The 23,163-nt window shown below is 42.3% G+C and overlaps 2 protein-coding genes across 5 annotated transcripts; one reads left to right on the forward strand and one right to left on the reverse strand.

Annotated features, from left to right (window-relative positions):
• Positions 1–288: 288 nt before the first annotated feature.
• LOC117217422 (15-hydroxyprostaglandin dehydrogenase [NAD(+)]) lies at positions 289–10,373 on the reverse strand. 4 transcript variants are annotated; one of them, XM_033465013.2, is made up of 7 exons: positions 10,070–10,373; positions 5,756–5,876; positions 4,944–5,067; positions 4,742–4,848; positions 4,470–4,643; positions 4,058–4,212; positions 289–2,254 (listed from the first exon to the last, which is right to left on the reverse strand). In XM_033465013.2, the coding sequence occupies exons 2-7, from the start codon at positions 5,846–5,848 to the stop codon at positions 2,140–2,142; spliced, it is 768 nt and encodes a 255-aa protein (XP_033320904.1). In that variant the 5' UTR covers positions 5,849–5,876; positions 10,070–10,373; the 3' UTR covers positions 289–2,139. The 4 variants fall into 4 exon arrangements, with proteins under 4 accessions (XP_033320904.1, XP_076381635.1, XP_076381634.1 ...); XM_076525520.1 differs by lacking the exon at positions 10,070–10,373 and adding an exon at positions 7,395–7,701; XM_076525519.1 differs by lacking the exon at positions 10,070–10,373 and adding an exon at positions 7,099–7,385.
• Positions 10,374–12,294: 1,921 nt separating this feature from the next.
• Positions 12,295–22,868, forward strand: LOC117217442 (uncharacterized). Its single transcript, XM_033465056.2, has 9 exons — positions 12,295–12,944; positions 14,246–14,583; positions 15,818–16,149; positions 17,007–17,191; positions 17,310–17,521; positions 18,403–18,738; positions 19,792–19,914; positions 20,619–20,786; positions 21,627–22,868. The coding sequence occupies exons 1-9, from the start codon at positions 12,715–12,717 to the stop codon at positions 21,806–21,808; spliced, it is 2,106 nt and encodes a 701-aa protein (XP_033320947.2). The 5' UTR covers positions 12,295–12,714; the 3' UTR covers positions 21,809–22,868.
• Positions 22,869–23,163: the final 295 nt, after the last annotated feature.

A 23,163-nucleotide genomic window follows, 5' to 3' on the forward strand; every position in this document is an offset into this window, starting at 1 on the left:
TGCGTGCCTAAATTTACTTGAATGCTTGAATATTGATGACAAGAGATTATTAATTTTATTCCAATTTTAAAGGACAGAATATTATTATTACTAAAAATTTTGACGACGAGTCGGATTCGTCAAAGTAAGGCAAAGGGTTAAATTGATTCAATTTCGTGAAAAATTTAGTATCCGGTCTCAAATTCTTCGAATGCAACAATATAAAATCCGCAGTCGAATAATCATCGGACGAATGTTTCAGTGCTGAATTTCAGCGGGGGTGGGGGATGATAAATGAAAAAATCCGGCTGAAGTGTTGCGAAACTATATTTTATTGCTATTATTGCGGGTTCCAAGAATAGCGTGTTCGAAGTTCTTTTTTTTTTAAAAAGCTATGCACTTTATTGACTAGGCTTGCAACATACATTCCGAGCAAATCATAACAAAACCAACAATTTCCACTAGCTACCGACCGTGGCGTCGATTAAGATTACGTAATGTTATATTCGAATGTGCGATTGCCCTTCGATTTCGAGTTTCCCGCGGGATCTCTCTCCAGCCGCGACCTCGATCGTGGATCTCGATCGAATCTTGATCGCGAGATCGCGACCAGAGAGACCGGGCGGCCGACCGACAATATTGGACGATTAAAATATATCATGCCTGCATTTGTGCGTCGAATACACCGGGCTTAGGCCTCGATTCTGTATATCTAAACCTACGTTTATTCGTTTCCTCTCTCACTCTCTCTCTCTCTCTCTCTCTTTCTCACTCTCTCTCTCCCTCTCTCTCCCTCCCTCTCTCTCTCGCTCTCTTCCATTGGTCGAATCCCCGTCTAAAAGTTCGTATAAAAATTACGAGCGCGATTGTGTTGTGTAATCGTGGACAATGTTTTGGACTCGTCTCCCTCGATTATTTGTTATCTATCCTCTCGTTTCGTTGATTCAATAATACTTAACGAGCGCGTGGATGGGTGGATTTAGATGAACGGAAGCGGTGGTTTCATGTTCTTCATTTCTAGTCGATCGACGAGATTCACGCGGACCAAAAGAATCTTCGATAATTGAATGTTGTTCGCAACGCGACGATTTACAAAACCGCGGTCGAACTACGAGAAGTCGGGTGCTATGTCATTCGTGGTGAAACGAAATTTTTCGAAATGGCCGACAGAATGTGTACATATTAGTCCTGTGGTGAATGCAATACGAGTGCTAGTCTACGTGATATTGAGTCTTAACGGCACAGCAGTTGTTGATGGTCCAAAAACGCGTGTTCCTTTCGCTTACGAAACGCTTCTCTTCCGCTTCGATCGGTGTTGCTTAGGCTGCGGCGACCGTGGATTACTTTTCTCGAATTAAATCGCACGCGAATTGTGCACGTTGTCGTTCCAAAGCACCCATTGAATTTATCAGACAATGCGCGAAATTCCTTGAATCTTAATCTTGAAGTAAACATCCTGTTTACTTGCTTCTTCTCTCCGTTCGCTCGACGACTAAACGACTGAATTTTATCCTGGAGAAATTTGCATAGAGTGGCATAGAAGAAGCGCGCCCTTGTCTACGAGAATTTTAGTAAGTGCAATCTTAAATAGAGCGATGTCTACAATTCTTCCTGGCACATTTTCGTAAATGCATAAAACATCCGCAGCCGTGTTGCGTTTACGTACAGCTCATCGGATCGCGCTGCTGCACAAGCAGCTTCTCGCGATCGTCCAGTGAACGATTTGGACATCCACGGCAACCACAGCCTGGCTTCGCCAGAAGATCTCCTTTCCCTAGATTTGTCTACTTCTATCGAACTCGGCGACTCCAAGAGGAAAGATTGGAGCCGGTCGAAGATCCGAGGATCATCTTCGAGGATTGCTTCGTCGGAATTAAAAGCTAGGTCTTTAACATCTACTTAAGTGTAATACGGAACGCATAACAATGTACAAAAAATGTGTTCTCGCCAAGTGTACAAAATTCTGCGCCGTTTTTTGCTCTTTGGTATGGCGCGAGAGACGCGACGCTCCGTTCTCGGGGCCTCGTTGGTCCACTGCTGGACGCCCCGTTTCCTCGCAGCAGATTCGGCTTAGTTCCGGTAGTATAATGAAGGTACATTCGCAGTTATGGTACGGCATGATTATTTGTATTCAAGCGAGGGTGGAGCCACGTCGATTCCTTAGATCTTCGTGAAGGTGAGCTCGTGCGGCGGCTGGTCCTCCTCGACCAGCCAGACGCTGCCGCTTTTGCCGGTTGTCAGCACGTGCACCAACGCTTTTGCCACATGCTCCACCCTGGAATTGTAGCGGAGGTTAACGAACTTTGCACTAAAAGAATCATTAATTAATCGTAAACGAATCTGGAAAATATGGAACTTGACAATTGTACGCTTTGTATATTTAAAATACAAGGAAACGTGTACAGGGTATTCCATAATTATGTTAACACCCCGAAAGGGATGATTCCGGAGGTCGTTTGAAGTAACTATTTCCTTAGCGAAAATGTAATCCGCGGCTTTGTTTACGAGTTATTAACGAAAAACGCTGGCCAATGACAGGCGAGATATGCGACGCGAGGCGCCCGAGCCAATGAGCGGACGAAGCCCAGTGATTGGCTAATTCCGCTCGTTGGATCGGCTGCTTCGCACCAGAATTTTTCGTCTGTCATTGGTTAGTGCTTTTCGTTAGTAACTCGTAAACAAAGCTGGAGAGCATTTTCACTAATGAAAAAGTTACGTCAAATGATCTTAGGAATTATCCCTTTTCGGGTGTTAACATAATAACATAATAATTGTTCGCATTTAAATTAGATGTGACTGACACCGTTTGTACCTGTTTTTGATTTTTGCGTGATAGAATTAATATGAACCCTTGCAGTGCTTACTAAAATGAACAAATATAATAGAAGAAATGTCTACTTTTCATATTATTCTTACGAGTTTATATTATATTTCTATGAACATTCGTATGATATTACTTGCACTCACAACGTATTCATATTGTAAATCATATAAAGATCATGGTAGATGAAATTTTACAGGAATACTACAAATTGAACGACGTGGCCACAACTGACTTCTATTTAACGAACCAGTACCTTCTGATTATTGTTCTCTTGCATTCATGTATGAAAATGTAAAATAGGTCTCGATTCAAAAATGAATTTTTGACCCACGGATTTTTAATGCAATTAAACGCAGCTTTTCAATGTTTCCTTCGTTAAATCGGTTCGATAAGACGGAACTGATAGCTTGATTTTTGTTTAGAGTTTCCAGTGCGAGAATCGAGTGGTTTTAACAGGCGTGTAAAAAGTTTAGGTAGGGCAGAGGAGTCAATTACTGTAGCTAGTTAGCAGCCTTCAGGAGTTTTCGCTACATCTTCAGCAATTTAAATGACATTTTTTAAGGGCTTAAAGATAATTACTGTGCTCCCTCCCTCGATACTGAGCCTCGGTAACTGGACGCAATCAAAATTGAATATTTATTATATCCTCGAAAACATATTCTATAATATATACAGGATGTCCCGAAAATGTCTCGCAATCCGGAAATGGGAGATTCCTGAGGTCATTTGAAGCAACTTTTTCCTTTGCGAAAATTTTCTCCGAGGCTTCGTTTACGAGTTATTAACGAAAAACACTGACCAATAAGAGGCGAGCTCGGCTGGCGCGCGGCGGCCCAGCCAACGAGTGCACGGAGCCCAGTTCCGCTCATTGGCTCGGCCGTCACGCGCCAAATGATCTCGCCTCTGATTGGTCTCTGTTTTTCGTTAATAACTCGTAAACGAAGCCGCGGATTGCATTTTCGCTAAGGAAAAAGTTGCTTCAAATGATCCTAGGAATCCCCTGCTTTCGGATTGTGAGACATTTTTTGAACACTCCGTATACATATTCTATACATATTCTATGAAAAGAATTTAATATAATAATAAGTCGTTTAAAAGTTCACGTTAGAGAGTATCATGTGCTCTCTAAATATAAAGTTCATTATGCTTGAAAATAAATAAAAGGCACAGTAATTGGCTACCCCACAGTAACTGCCTCCACTACCCCAGAACTGCAGATAGAGTTGTGTTACGGTTCGTTTGACGTTTTTCTACCTTTGTGGCACGGAATTGGCTATGTCACAATGCCAGGCATCCTCGTATCGCAACCAGAGCAGCTGTTTACTGACGTCCTTTAACAATTTACTATCCGTCGCACTTGGGCACAGTGCCATCACCTTCACGCCGGTTAGGTCCACGTGGTACTGGTGCTGCAAACAACAACAACAACAACACACAACGTTAGTGACATTTATTATATTATTTTTAGAGTCATGTGAGACGATTTGAAGAAAATTGCTTCGGATTCTCTTGTTGTTCGATTTTACGTCTGTGTTACGTTAAACATGATCAACTAATGCCGTCGGAAAAATTTATAATATTTTCTGAATCGTTATGTTTTCGTGATATACGTGAATTAAATATTGGTTGAATTGTTTTAAACGTTATAATGGGAGATGATATTTACCCCGAACGCTCTGGTGAAATTGACAATGGCCGCTTTGGTGGCAGAGTAGATCGGAACACTGGGGTAGGGGTTGATGCTGATATTGCTTCCAATATTAACCACTATTCCGCCGTGACCACCCATGTCCGTTCTCATAAATCGTTGAGCAAGCAGCGTTCCGCGGATTACACCGTTCTGAAACGCGTGTTGAAACGGTCGGTACATTCGAGAAATTACCGAACTGTCCATCGATACGTCTATAATAATTAATGAACTCGAAAGCGAGTACTCACGACGTTAATGTCGACCTCCAGCTCCCAAAACCGATCGTTCATGATCCCAGCATTGTTTACAACTATATCGATGTGACCGAACGTCGCGGTTGTCTTCTGAAATGCATCTAGAATAAAATGATTTCGCAGTCGGTTACTATCGTTTATTATAAATCGACTCCATTAGCTGAATGTCACATTGATGCGTTTCGTATTTGCGTACCCTCGAACTGTGTGTAATCTGTGACGTCGCATTGACAGAAAATCACACGGTCCTTTCCGTAGTCTGAGGTTAAAATTTCTACCAGCTTCTCGCCCTCGTCAACGTCGATGTCGCACACGGCAACCTGCAAATCGAAGTATAAAAAAACGTTCACGTGAAACCTAGTCCGATTAAAAATTAATCCGATCATCTGATAATCTGATCAGGTTACGCGTGTGTAACCATGTTCTTTCTGAGCCGATAATCGAGCAGTTATGCATTTATTGTTCAAAGATAATTATTTGTAATAACAAAATCGGAAGCGAATCGTTTCAATTCAATTTTCTGTCGAACTTTTGAGTAATGTAAAAATGTTGCATTATATTTTAAACGAAAGATTTTCGGCAGTAATTTATAAATTCTGTAAAAAGTAAAGCGATATTTTTGTGGAGCGCCATTCTTCTGCACAGATTGCGATAAACATGCTTCCCCTACTGCTTTTATTAACGAACACTTTTTATTCCTCGCAAGTCGGTCAGATAGCACCGTAATATCTTCCCTGACGGGAAGCGATCTAAATATAAGTCAGTCACTCTTGATTGCAACTGGTTAAAGCAATTATAGTGCGGCGTATGAATTTGTCAGTCAAGGTTATATTCATAAGAAGAATTTTTCTTTTAAATAAATACTTTTTATACAACTTGCTTCGCTCTCTTTTTACGGCAATCCAATCGCATTGAAAACTCGGGCACGAATTTGTATTCGATCGTTGTAGCACTTCGATTTCAAAGTGGCCAGCTGAAAGTTTCGATGTTCGGTCGTTTTTCACTCACCTGTACACCTTGATACACCAACTCCGTGGCGAACGCTTTGCCGATTCCGGCAGCGGCACCGGTCACCAACGCTACCTTCCTCTTCAGGTCCATTTTCGAAAATCCCTCGACAGCTGTCCGTCTGCGAGTGCAACAAATTTTACATCACGAATACGTTGACCGAAAATATGTACTCATAAAAATGATGAAACTTATAACTTTTCGTAAAACGAAAATTCCAATTCGTAATCTTTACGTTCGACGAACCTGCTTTCTTGAAACGAACGCAATTTCTTTCCGCGACTGTAATGAATAACAGAACGTAATCAAAGTATGTAACTGGACGATAAACCACAGAGTCAAATATTTACTACGTCGATTTATTGTGCGTCAACAGTGCAAGGACAATTTCTGAGAAGCACACGAACGCTGCTCTGTTTATTAGTCTGACCATGATCGGTCTTCGAACATCGTCCGACCACGTGTTTCGCATTCGTGTGCACTCGAAACGAAAACCATATCCACCATCTTTCGATAGTGGTCGCCGAGCTGTCGTCACTACTTAAAATACATGTGTATCTGAAATGCCGCTATAAAACCAAGTATCGTAACAATCCGCGCATTTACGTTAGCAATGCACCAGATACCGACAACGACCTAAACGATCTTCAACTACGTAGCCTGCGCCAAGAGACCGACAGAGCAACCCTACGACAAATTTAAAATCCTCTAAACATAGCCTTCCTTCATTGCGAATCATTGTTAACCCTAGAAAGATAACCATATGACAACGTACGTAAAAGATAACCATACGCTTCAGAGACGCATGCTTTTCTAAGGCGTCAATTTTATACTAACAATGGATATTTATTTAAGTTAATCTAGTCATTTTAAAGGTTTGGCATTATTGTAAAAATAAAATGCATTTATATTATATTTTTTTATATTTTAAGTAATTTTAAAGTTAAATCACTAGACCTCTATGAAAAATTAACAAAAATCAACAGTCTTCGCAGGCGCCTCTGCGACGTAGGTTATTTTTCTCGGGTTAAAGGAAATGATTCTAAACAATCCTCAACTGTACAAATTATTAAAATCGAACAGAATCAACCGAGACCAGTGCTGCAACGAAATCAGAATCCTTCGAACATAATTTTCTTCGAAGCTCTTTCTGCGTGATAAAAAACGAAATGAAAATGTTCTTCTTCGGTCTTTCTCACTTTTAGACGATTCTCAGCTATACAAATGATTAAAATCAAACGCGGAATTAACTCAGACCAATCAATGTCAAACAACAAAATTGGAATCCTGTAAACGTAGTTTCTTCCGAAGCTTTTCTCGTATCACAGAAAACGAAGTTTCACCTGATTTTTTCAAAAGTTCCTTGCTTGCGCTATAAACACCAGTTCACTGTAACGAATCACTGATCAGAAAAGCGATTCCCGGCGAAGAGACTGTCCCCGGGGACCGAGAACGTCGTGGAAAAGCAGAGGAGAGACGCTTTTGAGGAAATCCGGATGGCGGAAAGTCGGGGCTGGCTCGCGTTCGTCTCGGATCCACTTTGAAAGCCGCGTCTAAGCAATTTCCGGTCTGGTGGCGGCTTGTGATCGGTCGCGTGGGCGAAATCAAATTTCACCGTCTCGTTATAACCATTTCGTACCCGACTTCCCGGCGTCGATGGGGATGCTCGTTTGGAAATAAAGCCGGCGATGCTCGACGCGGCGCATGACTCACTGAGAACCCGCGCCGAGAGAGCTTCGTTTAGGTTTACCACACGCTTCGACGCCGGACTCCCGTCGTGCTGTGTCTACCAGCCTTCTTATTTCCAGGATTCCAGCAAGTCGAGGAGAACCAGCAGTCCGTTTGCAATTAAAATCGTCTGATTAACGCTTTTTCGGCTGGCCGGCTGGTCGGAGTCCGCACGCGCCCAATTATTTTTCTGGCTTTTAACACAAAACCTACCAATTTCTAAGAAGAGATTGTATCTATTTAAACCCTCAGCGATTTTTATTACAATTTATATATATATAGTCTCTGTAATTTTATTACATAAACAAATCCGGTCATTTTGATCGACTTGGTAGGTTTAGTGTTAACATGAACAGGGCGCACCAATTTGGTCAGAATCTGTGAGATTTCAGATGATTATCGAGAAATAGCTAACTCTAAAATCTAGTTCGTTTCTGTGAAACTGGCTTTGAAGTTTTATTATTTTTAGAAATGTTATTTAGCAAATCATTGTAACAGATATCTTGTTCTTTTGGTATTTTTGTTTTTGTTGTTGGGGTTCAGTTATTACGATCTGATCCAGAAGTGGCAGCATTTTATGTTCTGTTCAGTTCAGGACACTTTGAAGCTGGCTTCTTGTATGGCTTCTTGTTCTAGTCTGTTCTAGTCTTATCAATCTCGAATTCGGTATACTCAAACAATTCTGTTTATAATTTTTGAAGGATTGAAATTCTTGGAACTCGTAAATAATCTTTCGAAATATGTATCTTTCGAAATAAAGTTGTGTGTGCTCGAGTATAGTTCGTGGGTCTCCAGTGTTCTCTTCGGGAAGTATTCCCGTTCATTATTCATTATTCATTATTCAAACATTCCTGTTTCGATTTTTCATGGAATAGCTATGTGGAAGTTCAGAAATGAATTTCACGGAAATGACACGAAGTAAAAATATCAAGTAGAATTCTATATAATTACTATTAAAATTAAAATTCATCGTTATTGTGATATATTGAACGTACTGAAAGATTTAGGAATTTTAAGAGAGTCAAAGAGACGGACTGAAATTTCCTACGGTAAATTTTAACTTTCTAGTTTCGAATTAATTAGTTTAAATGATTTTGATATTGTGGAAACGTTTGGATTTCATATCAGGCAATTAACACGTTAACAGAGAAAGGTTGAGTTGGAAGTAACTTGAGCGAATTCTACAGAGATGTCATTCACGGTTGTCATATTTTATTTACCCCCTCTCCCCCCTTCCCATCGCAGAAGCATTCATCACGAATCTTACAGCTTCGTTTCCCACGTACAGGAAACCAGAGGAACGATCGGCTATCGTTTCCAACATCGATTTTTCCATCGAAAAGGGAATATTCCACATTACACAGTCCGGCACAACAAAATAAAAGGTACGAGCCGCAGCAACCCCGGAAGCGCGTCGCGCCAGACATCAAAAGTTCGAGAAATTCCAGCGACGCCGGCTAACACGTTTAAAAATTCAACAGCTCATGCAACGTTCCGGCGACAAGGAAAAACGAGTAAAAAGAGGGAAAAAACACAGAGGCAGATATGCACGAGTCGCGGAACGCCTCGAGCGCGTGAAAGGTGCGAGCGTCGAGGAGGAGGATTTCACGCGTCCGTAGAAGAGGATTTCAAATACTCCTGCGTGTGAATCACCCTCGCGAATGAAACAGCATCGTACAGCTTCGTTTAATATTGCGCCCGTCATGACACCGACCCCTCCTGCCCTCCCCGGGGCCCCGCTCGCCCCCGCCACACCACCCCGCCCTCGTGTCTGGCCGCCGTAGATAAACCGGCGAACACGTTTCCCTCGGTGAGCATCAGAAAGAGGCGATCTAAAAAATTCACGACGCCTCGATCGCTCGATATCCCCGGGTACGACGCCGGCTGCCACGCACCTCTCGACTTTCACCTACGGCTCCTCGAAAACACTCGACCACCATTAAACACCCCTTTCACCCCCGCCGGACGAGAAAGTCGAGCGGTCCTCGGAAAGATGCCCATCTCGCGTCTTCGCTCCGAGCGTTCCCCATTCATCGAAGGCCGGTCGAACAAAGTCGAGAAATCCATTCACTGAACATTCGGCTAACCCCTGAAGAAGATCCGCAACGCGCGGCGAATCCCCCGCGGCAACGCCAATAATCAACCCTTCCAAGAAGATCTCCGGCTCTTGGAATCGCGAGCACTGGATCTCGCAGATAACGAAGTACTAAAACCACTCCCTTAATTACCCGAGCCCCCTCGCCAAGAAGCCGGGCCCTCGAAAACCGCAAAACCACAAAGTCGGCCGCGCGGGCTTCGCCGATACGGCGATACCTTATCAAGTTCACCCTTCAATTTCCCCGCGGTCTCTCCCCTCGTCGCGCAGCCAGGCGGGAGTCTTTTAACGAAGGATCTATAATTTCAGGGAGTGCTGGCAGAGCCCGCAGGAAAGCCAAGCACCGCGCGAGAAGTCTCGGCCAGCTAGAAAGTCACCCCTGCGGAGCACTGACCGCGCGGCTCTTAGTCGATCACCGAAGGGAAGGGTGCCGAGCGGCCGAGGACGCGCGGGGGCGTGTTCCCGCGGCGTTTCTTTCGCTGTGAGCGTACCTTCAATCGTAGCTCCCCGGATGAGTCGGCTGGTGTTCCGCAACAGGCAGGCACAGGCAGGCCGCGGCGAAAGCGAAACGAGTCGTCGTAGACGCACAGGTGAGGAGGCGGTCGGGGGTTGCGCGCACACGGCGCGGCCGGCCGGGGGGTTGTCTGCCGTGCTCTTCCACGTGTGTGCGTGAGCCGTCTGTGTGTGCGGGCTGCGCCGGTGAGGGTGTACGTTCGTCGCGAACAGAGCCTCGCGAGCAGGCTTCCCCGACAAGGTGTGGTTGACGGCCGCGGACGCACTGGCTCGCTGCATCGCCGGTTCCCACTGACTCCCGGTGAACGCACACACCCCGCGCCGGCCCGATATTGATTGGTGCGGTTGCGTGCCACGTGACTTTTACGTGCGCCCGTTCGCGTTTGCGTGTCCGGCTGCGTGACGGTGTGCGTGCCAGAACACCGTACACCCCCGCCCGTCCTCCCCCAGCCCTTAACCTTCGCCCGTGGGCTTTTTGTTTCGCGGACACACGATCCCGCTCCACGCTTTCGATCGGCCCACCACCGACAACCCCTCCGCCGCCGCTGCCGCCTCTGCCCGGTTTCATCCCCCTGCGACCCCGCCCTGTCGCGCGAGATCGGTGTTTACCGGGTTGACTCGCGATGCTCAGGGTCGCTGAGAATTCGGACCAGGCTTGATCGCGACGATCGATCGGACCCCGGGTGCCAGTTTCGGGTTCTTCGTGCCTTTCGGGGGCGGATGTCGGTATTTGCGGGCAGCTATTTCGCGCCCGGCGATTTAGGAGCCGCTGGCCCGCAGCGGTCTGGCGCGCCCCTCGATTTATAATTGGTCGACTGCGGATCTTTATGCAAAGTAAAAACATGTCTGCGTCGATTGCAAGACGCGAGACTCGAGTGAAATGTTTGTCCTTTCTTAAATAATTTTAATAGGTTGACATTTGTACGTCGACGTTCTTAGTTTCATTTAATCTTTTCACTGTTTTATATTTCATCTATTCGTTTCGGCAAATAAATGTATAAGGTCTGCAGTCTAATAATTAGGCTCGGACACTTATTTAGTTTTGTATCGTTTTATGTTGCGTGTTTAGCGTGGGCGGTTTGGTTGGCAGCAAAAATTTTCATGAGCTGCAAAGATATTTTTTATATTTATTCTTAAACTAATAGTGATTTCCAAATTTTGATTAGTCACATTTTGTCCAAGTGCTCAGAATATCATATTTTAATAGTTGTGTAGAACAAATGTTATAGCATCCACGTCGATACAGATCAAATTAAAGCGCGTAATAGTTTCAAAAAATAAACGCTATATAGAATTGAATACATGATAATGTGGCTTAGAAGTTTGAATTTTGCAGCGTTCATGTCAAAAAAAAATGGATGCTATAGTATTCACGTTCGCGAACGTGTTAATAAAGGTGAGTCTGGTGTTCCTCGGTTTGCACGTTACCTCCCTTTTCATTTTTATTTTTGTGTACCCATGTACTAATTTTATAACCGTTACATGTTTAACTTAGGGCGATTTAATTGGCCGGTAGAAATTAATAGGGTGGAACTAGTCGTTTGCTGCCCCTATAGTTCGTCGTGCCTTACCCCTTTATTTATTTTTGCTTTTTCGTGTCTATGTATTAATTTAGCAATTTTGTTATATGCTTTGCGCAGGGCGATTTGACTGGATGGAAATAACTAATGGGGTGGAAGCAGTCGTTTGCTGTACCTCGGTTTATAATTGGTCGCGTCTCACCGCCTTACTTATTTTTATTTCTGCGTAGTTATATTAAATTTGATATCGTTAGATGTTAGCACGGGGTGATTTAGTTTTACTGGTTAGAAGGAATTAATGGGGCGGAAGGGGTCGTCTGCTGTCCTCCCGCCCCTTATTTATTTTTGCATACTTGTACGTATTAATCTGATATTGCTATACATTTAGCGCGGGGTGATTTAATTGGATAGGTGGAATTAATGGGGTAGCGATAGTCGTCTGCCGCCCCTCCATTTCTCAGCAGCCGTCCCCACACCCTCTTTATTTTCATTTATTGCTAAATATTCGCAGACTCGGAGCCATCGATTACGATTAATTTAATAACAGCCGGAGGTCAATGACTTATGAAAGCTAAAACAATTAAGCTGGATAAAGCAGAGGTTATAAATTTGAAACGTTGAATTGCCGGAAAAATTGCCGGGAAAAATTGCCGTTTACGTCAAAAAATCGAGAAGAAAGGAAGTCAGAATAAATCTTCTATCCGCTACTCTCAATAACGAACGGAAAAATGATCTCGACGAGATAGACTATTAAAAATTGTTTCCGGTTTGAAATTGCAAAATGGAGATTTCGCACTCCACGTTCGCCATACTTATTTTACGAAGCCCAGAAAGCGTATTAGCATCTCAGGAACTAATATTAAGTGGCCAGTTAGCTGATTCCTACGAACGGGAAGTGAGTCGAGGATCAACGACCGGCCTCGATCTCGATCATCGCGCTCGCCAGTACCGTCAGCTGAAAGTATCGGCGTTCCTCTGTCATGGCCGCGAATCTCCGGTGCCGGGTCTGGCATCGTTAATCAGAGCGAACACGAGAACGAACGATCGGCTGGTAGCAAAGGAAAACGCGGAACCCGGTGAACGTTAACAGCTGGAAGGAAGTAATGGTGGTGGCCAGCGACGAGAGGATCGCGTTGGCCGGCCACGAGGCGATGGACGGACGCCGCAGGATGAAGTTTAGGAAGCTATTCCGCAGCCGAATGTCGCGAGCCACTGTTCTCACCGCGAAACTGAAACAGTGCACCAGAAAGCAGGCGACCAGAGTCCGGAAATGCATGTGTCTGCCCTCGAACTACGGCCTCGTCGAGTTTCCCATGGTCTGGTCGGAGCTTAGGTGCGTGTCCCCGCCTGGTCTTTTCACTTCCGAGCCCATTGTCCGAACGAATCCGATCGGTAGGATGTTTCAATTAGACGCGACCCTTGTCCATCGCACCGCGTACAATATCGTAATTGGCAGTAAACGTCAGTTTCACTGCCAAGTTGATTCGTTTGCGGTCCATTAGCGACCGTGAATCGTGCTCGGCCATCTCTGGATGTTGATTCTTCGGTTCGCCGAACGTGAGATCTGTTGACTTTAATTTCGACTCTGTCTCTTAGCGAGCATGAAAGAATGCCTCGCGGCGAATCTTAAAAGTTGAACTCCACGGCGTTTCATTAATATCGCGCAGTTCGCAGTTCGTTAACCAATTTGCCTTACGATTTATTTGCAAAAAAAGAAAAACGTGCGACTGCGGACAATTCAATTCAGTGAGGTGTGTGTTATCATAAAATGAAACTTAAACATTTCCCTTTTTGTTTAATATATTTATATAAATGGTTATCAAAGTAATGGTAACGTTAAATAAAAATTGAAAAATATCCTTTTCAAGTTACAATTAATAAAATTCTTAATATAATTGGAATTATTGGGAACAAAATTTACAAACTATTTAAATTCCTTTTTACTGTTGTAAACATTATAATAATCTTTTTTTAACGGTTATAAGAATTATTATACGGTTATTAAGCGCTGAAATACGCGACAGGCGTCGCCCGTTAAATTCGCGTTCGGCACAGAAAATGTTTGCAGGCGAGGCTCGTCATTTCCGCTTAAGGGGTTAATGATTCATCGCAAAGACCGGAGGAAGGCATAAAATAAAAGCCCCGATTGAGTACAAAGTCCTCATCCTATTTCGATCACAGCAACCCCCAGGTGGATGTCCGCACTCAACCTACTTCCCGGTGACGCATCGATCCCTATTTAGACTTAATGTAATTGTCAACCTAATTTGACGACTAAAAGCTGACGAGCGGCCCGCAATTTTCCGGAAATCTGGGTCGGATTTAATCCGAGCCGCGGTTTCCAGGTTAACGATGCGATCCCACCCGCTGGAACAAAGTCCGAGGGAACGCGAATTCACAGAAATATCTCCGGCTGGATCGTTAACAAACAACGGCAGCATTTATGCATAATTACGTTCTCTGCTAATTTCGTCCGAATAGAATTCGCGGAACTGTTCGACTCCACGGCGGTGGCTCGGAAAAGCGTTTTAATTAAAAAGTAGCAGGTGCGCGGGTTCTTCGGGGATCCGAGGGTGGCCCCGTTCACATTTTCCTCGACACTGTCCGGCCCCCGTTGACGCGTCGATATTTCAGGGCGAACCAGCAGCTGTGCGACGGTGCAATCAGATGCGCCAGGGACCACGTATTCCCAGTGCACCGAGTCATCTTGTCCGCGGTCAGCCCGTACTTCAAGGCGCTTTTCACGAACAGCCTGAAAGGCGGCAAGACCGAGACCACCGAGGTCGTCATCGATTCCATACCCAGCGAAATTTTCAGCCTGATCCTCGATTACGCGTACACCGGCACCTGCGACGTCAACACCGACAACGTCGAGCAGCTCTTACCGCTCGCCGATCAGTTCGAGGTCCTCGGGGTCGTCCAACTGTGCTGCCAGTTCCTGCTGCAGGAGCTCAGGCCGGAGAATTGCTTAGGTAATGGTGTCGATTCGTTGATAAAACTTAGGAATCGAAAGCAATTCGTTTCTCGAAAACTGTTCGAACACTTACATGTCTCGTTTAAGAAGGTACCTGTAAATGTTCAATTGTTGCGAGATGTTGCATTTAGGAACATTTTTCAAACGTGTTCTCGTGGAACAAATGGTTTAGAATCTGGTCAATGAAAGTTCTATGACTTATATGTTAAGTGAAACCTGTTAACCCCTTGCACATTTCTTTCGCAGCTACGTCGATTAGCATTTCTTCGTTCTAATAGAATCAGACAATTTTTGACTCTCTTGTGTCTTCATTTTATCTTCATTCCTAGACTTTGATAACGGAAGAACCAAATTTCGTTTCGATTTAGAAGAAACGAATAACATTTTTATTTCGAACGACTCGTTGTTATAGTGCAAGGGGTTAAAAGCGCTCGGGAATTCATTTCAGAAAATTAACAAAAATATTGTTCTTTCTTCGTTCTCCTAAAATAATGAACTGTCGAACCAGCAACAAACAAATGATCATTAGACCGCGGATCTTTGTGTAAAAATTAATGTATTCTGCACCGAGGTTATCTTGCTCTGCATTGCGAGGAGCGTTGCTGTATAATATAATATAATATAATATAATATAATATAATATAATATAATATAATATAATATAATATAATATAATATAATATAATATAATATAATATAATATAATATAATATAATATAATATAATATAATATAATATAATATAATATAATATAATATAATATAATATAATATAATATAATATAATATAATATAATATAATATAATATAATATAATATAATATAATATAATATAATATATATAATATATATATATAATATAATATAATATAATATAACATAATTGAGTTCCGCGTTTCGTCTACCAATACAGTAATTTCTCCCTAATTGACGCTCAGCTCGGAAACAAAAATGGACAATTTGGGAGGAGAGGGTACGATTATCTCGAGTCTTGCAGTATATTTATATATTTTATATAAATATAAAAACGAATAATCGCATCTCCTGTTCCCAAATTGTCCATTTTTGTGTACAAGCTGAGCGTGAATTATGGAGAATTTACTGTATCCCACGGAAATGCATAAAATCCGCAGTCTGATGGTAATTAACCGCGAGTGACAATCGAACGGGAGAGAATCGCGTACCGTGTAAAACGTCAGCGATTGGCGAGACTGCTGAATTGTGACAACTTAGGTATCATTAAATTCGCCCGTCACTATTTCTGCCGTGACCTGGAAGAGAAGGGCCGGAAATACATTCGTCATCACTTTAAGCGGATACTGCAAGAGAGCCCGGAATTCAAAGAGCTCACCGGCGAGGAACTCGAGGCGATCCTACGTGACGACGAGCTCAACGTTAAAAACGAGGAAATAGTTTTCGAGGCCGTTAAAACCTGGGTCGAGCACAACCTAGAAGAAAGGAGGCCCCGTTTGCAGAGACTCTTGAAATGCGTGCGCTACGGTTTTATCAGCTATCCGTTCTTCACGAACAATATTCTCACGTGGACGATCATCGAGGAGGATGAAGTGAGTAGTCCCGGCACCGTCCATTATCCGAAGGCCAAGCAGAACATATTGATTTCCTTTTTACACCTTTCTTTCCGACTCTTCGACGTAGACGGCAATTTTTATTTTTACTCGCCTTATTCTGTTATTCTCGAGGCTCTTCCCTTTTTGTCTATTCGCGATTCGTGTTACAATGTAGAAATAACCTCGATTATTCGGTCCTCTGACATTAGAATTTCATTTCATTTAATTTATCCGTACAGGGTGTCTCTGAAAAGTATGATCAAGCGGGCACTAGGTGATTTTTCATTAAAAAAAAACATGAAAAAATATAGAATAGCTTTTTTGTAAGAAAATCGAGTTTGAACATTCAAGCATGAGTTTCTCATTCTTTTTTTTTGTCATTCCAAGTAATAGCAAAATTAAAAAAAGCATTCTAGTTACTGTCCAGTAGACTGGTGCTTCTGCCATCTAAAAAAAATTCAAGTCGTTTAGTCCAGTTCTAAAAAGGTTATTGCGTTTTAAAAGTTGCTCGAACATTAATAGGAGTCACCGTATCACTATTAAATTTTAAAACATGCTTATTGTATAGAAAGTATATACATCTGTATATACTTATATATGTATATACCTGTAACAAATTAACATTCTCGTAACCGACAATTCTTATCTGTAAAGAAAATCTATTTTCGTCATTTATAACGATCATTTGTAACCAAGAACTATTTCCTTCATTCACAATCCTTATTGTTAACCAAAGTCATTTAAAGGAAATAGTTATACTTCAACCTGTTCTCGTTTCGATTAATCAGTTATCCCTGGAAAAATCGATCGGTTCCCCAGGAAAATTTTCCACGGTTCATTTTTATTCTCCGAAGGTCTGCCAGCAAATCATATGGGAGGCAAACGCGTACATAAACAAGCTGGACGCGAAGCAGAACGGCGGTGATATCGATCTGAAGAATCCTCTCGCGCGGCCGCGGATCCCTCACGAAATCCTGTTCGCGATCGGCGGCTGGACCGCCGGCGCGCCGACCAACTTCGTGGAGACCTACGACACGAGGTGCCGCGACTTTCCTCCATTTTCCTCGATTTTCTCCATTATCGCGACGGTTACCGATCTTGCGAGAACCGCCGTTCACCAAGCCGAGATTCACCGGGTCGTGTAATGTGAACTCCAGAGCTGACAGATGGTTTCTATCAGTGAACACGGACGCCACGCCGAGGTCCTACCACGGGCTCTGCGCCCTGGACAATCTGATCTACATGATCGGCGGGTTCGATGGGAATCAACATTTCAACACGGTCCGCTGCTTCGACCCGGTGATCAAGAAGTGGCGGGAACGGGCGTGCATGTACCACGCGAGGTGTTACGTCAGCGTTTGCACTCATGGTAAGATCCTTTGTCCTGAGACGAGGGGCGGCGATCTGGGAGAACGGAGGGTCGCGACCGGTCGTTTAGATAAAGGGATCGGTTCACTGGCCTGTCCCGTTCACGGCGATGTTGGTCTTGATCTTTGCTTGATCCTGATAGATGCGCGCCGTGTCAAATCGCTCGAAAATTGTTACAGAAACTAGGGGAAAGATGTAACCGACAAGGGATGTTTCTGAGCCACGTGAAATCAAAAATTATGAAACTTTGCACATAAGTGGATAGACTGTGGATCTTTATGCAAAATGAGAATTATCTGCATCAATTGCAACAAGTCCGAATTGTAGATAGATTTGTTTCTTCTTCCGATAACTTTAACAAGTTGCAAAGAATACAGAATATTCCAAAATTATGGTACTTCCAGGAAATGAGGGGTTCCTGAGGTCATTCGAAGTAACTCTTTCCTTAGCGAAAATGCAATCCGCGGTTTTGTTTACGAGTTATCAACGAAAAACAGCGACCAATGGCAGGCGAGGTTAGCTAGCGCGAGGCGGCCAATGAGTTGAAGTGGGCGTCGTCCGTTCGTTGGCCTCCGCCTCGCGCCAGCAGAGCTCGCTTCTCATTGGTCAGCGTTTTTCGTTAATAACTCGTAAACAAAGCCGCGGATTTCATTTGCGCTAAGAGGAAAGTTACATCACATGACCTCAGGAACCCCTCAGTTTCCAGAAGTACCACAATTTTTTGGGACACCCTGTATAATATTATCTTTAAATTCTTCTAAAGTTCTGATGCATATTTGACATATTATTCATTTTTCTCATAAATGAGTTTGAGTTACATTACTGAATTTTATTGTATATTGTAATATTACTGAGTTATAACGAGTTGTTATAATTATTTAGGCGGCAAGATTTACGCCCTGGGCGGCTATAACGGGCGCGGGAGAATGAGCTCGGGCGAAAGATACGAGCCGCAAAGGAACCAATGGGAGATGATACCGCCGATGCAACGACAGCGATCGGATGCAAGCGCTGCGGCGTTGCACGACAAGATTTACATCGTCGGCGGTTTCAATGGCCGCGAGGTCCTGGATTGCGCGGAGGTCTTCGACGTGGAGACCAATCAGTGGAGTTACATTCATTCGATGCTGAACCCGCGGTCGGGGGTTTCCCTGGTTGCATTCCGGGACAGCCTCTACGCTCTCGGAGGCTTCGACGGCTTTAACAGACTGAGCAGTGGTAAATTAAACGCGCCCTAATCGTGGAACCGAATCTATTTCTGTCTCCGTCGTCTGATCCGTTCTTTCAATTTTAACATGGAAATATGTTAGAATATACAGTACTTGTCAAACTTTGGAAAGATTAATTCTTACGCACGAGTCTATAAAACACGCTACGATCTTGAATTGCATAACGTATTGCTTAATTTTTGTTTATTAACTTGTTGATTAACTCTTCGAAAACGAATTTCGAATTCGTCTTAGTCTTATTTCGTTTATTATTTGATTATTTATTTATTATCTTATTTATTACCTTACCTTTTTCCAGAAGTTAAAAACGTACAATTTAATTACTTATATGATAAAAAATTAGAACGTATTGTTTATGTTTTCTACACTACATACGTAGTGTACTACATAGTGTACTACGTAGTGTACTGCACTATATACATAAGTTTTTGTCTTCCATGCTCAAGGTTACGAATTTTTATTATTTTCTTGAATAAACGTTGAGCTAAAATGTCATTAAATTTTCAGAAGAATTTGAAGACTACAGTAAATACTCCGCAATTTTCCTTCAGCTTGTAAACAATAATGGACAATCTGGGAAGAGGAGATACGATTATTCGAGCCCCGTGGCTCATTTTTATAGTTGCCGATTCTCAACAATTATAAAAACAAGGTGCAAGGCTCGAATAATCGTATCTCCTCTTCCCAAATTGAACATTTTTGTTTGCAAGCTGAAGGAAAATTAGAGAGAATTTACTGCGTTAAATCTTTCAGAGGAGCAATTTTTATTTCAACGCACGAATATCGGAAAATTGTAACGGGAAAACTGTTCGCAGTATTTTTTGTTCGATAGGAGAGTATCAGGGCCGAACAGAGAGATTCTATAATACGGAAAGAATCTTTTATTTATGCCGAGGTTGTTTGTTCTCTGAAGCATTCAATTTCATTGGAAGTTTCCTGCTTGGAATCGCTCTGCCGAGCGTAAGAGCACTCTCTCGGCTAGGGATTTTCCGCTGCGTGGAAATTAATGTCTCGTTACAATATCGATCTTGTGTTCCCGCAGGGGAACGTTACAATCCGAACCATTCGGAGGACTGGCACGCGGTTCCAGAAATGTTCAGCCCCCGCAGCAATTTCGCCACGGTCATCTTGGACGATATGATCTTCGTTGTCGGCGGTTTTGATGGTAAAATAACAGTTTGTCGACTTTCCGTCTGCACCCTCCGATTTGTTTGTAAATTACCATGCGTATAAACTACTAGTCGATTTCTCCATTTATTACTAAGCAGCGGATTTCACGATAAAAATTGGTAGGTGAAATTGGAAATTGTAAAAGAATTAAAAGAAACGTTGGATGTCCGGCTGTTATTTTCAATTTGTTAATGTAATTGTGAAAGGAAAAGACTTCTTATTTGGATCCCGTTTTTCTTTTGCAACTGAAGAGGGACATTTTTATTTTGTATTTATAAACGTTACTGCTATACAGAAGTATATACATTGAAGCTGTATACAATTTTTAAAAATTTACATACAGTAACAAAAAGTTCATAAAAATCTGCACTTACTTTTACCAGTAGACTGAAAACCTGCATGTAGTTATATTTGATCAAAATCATCGAAACCAATAATTACGATTTAGGTTTATTAAAATCAATAACCAAAGAAAAGAACAAATTAATTGATTATTAAACGACGACGAAAGACTAAGGGTCTATTTAGATACAATTAGATCAGAATAATTAGATAATGAGAAAAATGAAGAAAAGAAAGATTTCAATAGCACCGATGTTAAAATAATTCACAGAAAATTTCCAATTTCTATAATGATCAGCAAATAAGTGATCATCGATTTTTTAGTCAAACCAAGCTTTCTTTTCGTGGATACCATAGGGGACACGACGATCGCGTACGCAGAATGCTATGACGCAGACAGCAACGAGTGGTACGATGCATCGCCCATGAATCTCAATCGAAGTGCGTTGAGTGCATGTGTTATCGCTGGCCTATCTAACGCACGCGAATACTCCTATCAGAGCAAAGCTCACAACCTTGGTCAAGGTTCGTACTCCAACAGCAGCATCTTTCGAATACTTTCTCTGCCAGCTTGCCGTTTACACAGTTCTATGAAGCAAAACATATTTCGAAATTCTTGATTCATTCGAACAATAATAACGTTTCGTTAAAAATTTCATTGATCAAGTATGGACTCGTCCAAGTTAACATTTTAATTAGAATTTCACTAATTGTCTTTCAAATAAGGATTACAGAACAAGTTTTTATGTTATATGAATCCAAATAATTTGTTGAATAAAATATCAAATCGATGTCACTTTCGAACAATTTTTTTAATGGAATTCTCGACTGTTGAATTTCGGAGCACTAATCAAGAGCAGCTGTTTCATATTGCTTCATCAAACTAACAAGCTTGTATTTATTGCGATTTGCAGCGATTTTGATCAAATTCGTTGAATAATTTGCACATAAATGTATCTTTACAATCTTAACGATCGTAAATTAAAAAATGTGGCACGTGTCATTTTGACGCGATCCGTAAACTTAGTGTTAAAATGACTATTAAAAAATTGCTAGCACGCAATGCGTTTACCCTTTGCACTCGGGGACATTTAAACTCTAAATCCAAAATAGCTTTTCTGAACTATAGTATCTCCATTTTTTATGATTTATAATTAGCGCATTTTATGCAAATGAAGTTGAGTCTTGTGATACATACAATCCTTTTGAAAGCTTTTTAAATATGATATTAGTGATTTGAAAATTATTTTGGAACGCGATGAAACAATTTTTAGTGGTGCCTTAGAGTCAGCTCTCGAGTCCGAAGGGTTAACACTAAAACTAAAACATAAAATAACCTTGACACGAAGAACATTTATGTCTCAGGGCAAGCATCATCCGAGAACCAGGAGAAGAATCAAGGCGGCGAAGGTGCCGCGGAGACGAACTCCGCCATTTTCCTGGAGGAGGACGCAGAAGAGGAAGAAGTGAGTTTCGAGGACCATGATCAAGGTGAAGTCGGCGACATGGACGAAACCGCGGAGAGCGTTGGAAACTTTCCGGAGTAACTTAACGACAGAAAAAACGATATTTAAAAAAAAAAACGAAAAAATAAGTTACATTTCGATAGATAAACTCGCGAGTAACTCGATGTTTGTAGCGTTTCGTCCGAAATGTTTCGGACAAGATTGAGAGCAGCGTCTATACTGCGGCGGTAATAGGAAAAGGGAGGGGGGCAGAGATTGATATGATCGCGTGACCATAAAAAATGAAAAAACCATTCGATCGGGCGCTACGAGAGAGAGCTACAGGCATGGGAAAAAGAGATTTGCAGCCTGATGCAAATATTTATTTTTGTAACACGTTTTGCGAGAAATCGTCGTGTGAAATGGTGCGCGGGTTTTAACCGCGATCGGGTTTTCCATTTTTAGCCAAATTGCTGTTTTATAGGGGATATTAGGTTTCTTTTAAATTACTTTTTTTTTGCTTCTTTTTGTAGGATACGGTTGGTCAATGGGGAACACGATTCGCGTTCTTCGTCCGAATTTTATCTATTGACGTATTACATTGAAAACCGATTTTAAGCGCATTCAAATGTTTTTTTTGCCGATCCAGATGCTTTTTGCGCTCTTGATTTCCGCTGCGTGGAGATTGGATAGATTTTAAATTGTCGACCGGACCAAATTGTTATTTCCCATTTTTTTTTTCTATCGTACGTGTTTTTTCTGGTAGCGATTCTAATGTGACTTGATCTGTTATTTTAAACGAATAAAAGTATACCGATTGCAAAATCTTCGCCCGTTTGATTCTACAAAAAGAAACTAAGGACAAAGAGACAGACTGGATTTTAATGCAAGTTTTTAAACATGCTATACTATGTTCCCGTTTATTTCGCATTTTTCCGAATTTGAGCTTCGAAAATCTGAGATGTAAACGATAAATGAAAGGCGATGATAAGTGAAGCTGCTCGATGCGCGATAAGACTGCAAGAGACTTTTCTACGTATAGGTGAGGTAAGCCTTCGCCGCAAAATAACACCAGACGTTTCGTTTTGTATTAATCTATCTCATTTATGTATACGTAGATTTATTCAGTTTCCACATGTATCCATATATTATGTATAGTGTATACATTGTTGTTACTTCCTGATCGACGTTGCTTCCGCAACTACAAACGTTCTCATCCAAAATCTCAACAGCCTCCTCCATTTTTCTTCCCTATTAATATCCGCGTCTTTCACGGCAACGCACGGCTCGACCAACAATCGTTATCTCGCGTAACTAAGATCGTCTGTTGTTCGCAGTCTGGCTGGAAACAGTTCCGTCGACTTCGCGACCGAAAGAAGAAGGGAATCGCGAACGATCGCTTGGAAAACCGTCGTTTCCATCGTCGCGCGACAACTTCGTTTTCCCCCTCGCGCTTC

This window comes from Megalopta genalis, chromosome 12 (genome assembly GCF_051020955.1).
Source record: "Megalopta genalis isolate 19385.01 chromosome 12, iyMegGena1_principal, whole genome shotgun sequence".
NCBI classification, from domain to species: domain Eukaryota; kingdom Metazoa; phylum Arthropoda; class Insecta; order Hymenoptera; family Halictidae; genus Megalopta; species Megalopta genalis.

What these genes read in the sequence shown, in the direction of transcription:
- LOC117217422 (XM_033465013.2), bottom strand. Translation starts at nt 5,848, where the DNA reads ATGGACCTGAAGAGGAAGGTAGCGTTGGTGACCGGTGCCGCTGCCGGA. An exon ending in TGGTGTATCAAGGTGTACAG is followed by an intron (nt 5,068 to 5,755) that starts GTGAGTGAAAAA and finishes TTCGATTTGCAG; the next exon opens with GTTGCCGTGTGCGACATCGA. An exon ending in AGATTACACACAGTTCGAGG is followed by an intron (nt 4,849 to 4,943) that starts GTACGCAAATAC and finishes ATTTTATTCTAG; the next exon opens with ATGCATTTCAGAAGACAACC.
- LOC117217442 (XM_033465056.2), top strand. Translation starts at nt 12,715, where the DNA reads ATGGTGGTGGCCAGCGACGAGAGGATCGCGTTGGCCGGCCACGAGGCG. An exon ending in GTGGAGACCTACGACACGAG is followed by an intron (nt 17,192 to 17,309) that starts GTGCCGCGACTT and finishes TGTGAACTCCAG; the next exon opens with AGCTGACAGATGGTTTCTAT. An exon ending in AGCTCACAACCTTGGTCAAG is followed by an intron (nt 20,787 to 21,626) that starts GTTCGTACTCCA and finishes TTTATGTCTCAG; the next exon opens with GGCAAGCATCATCCGAGAAC.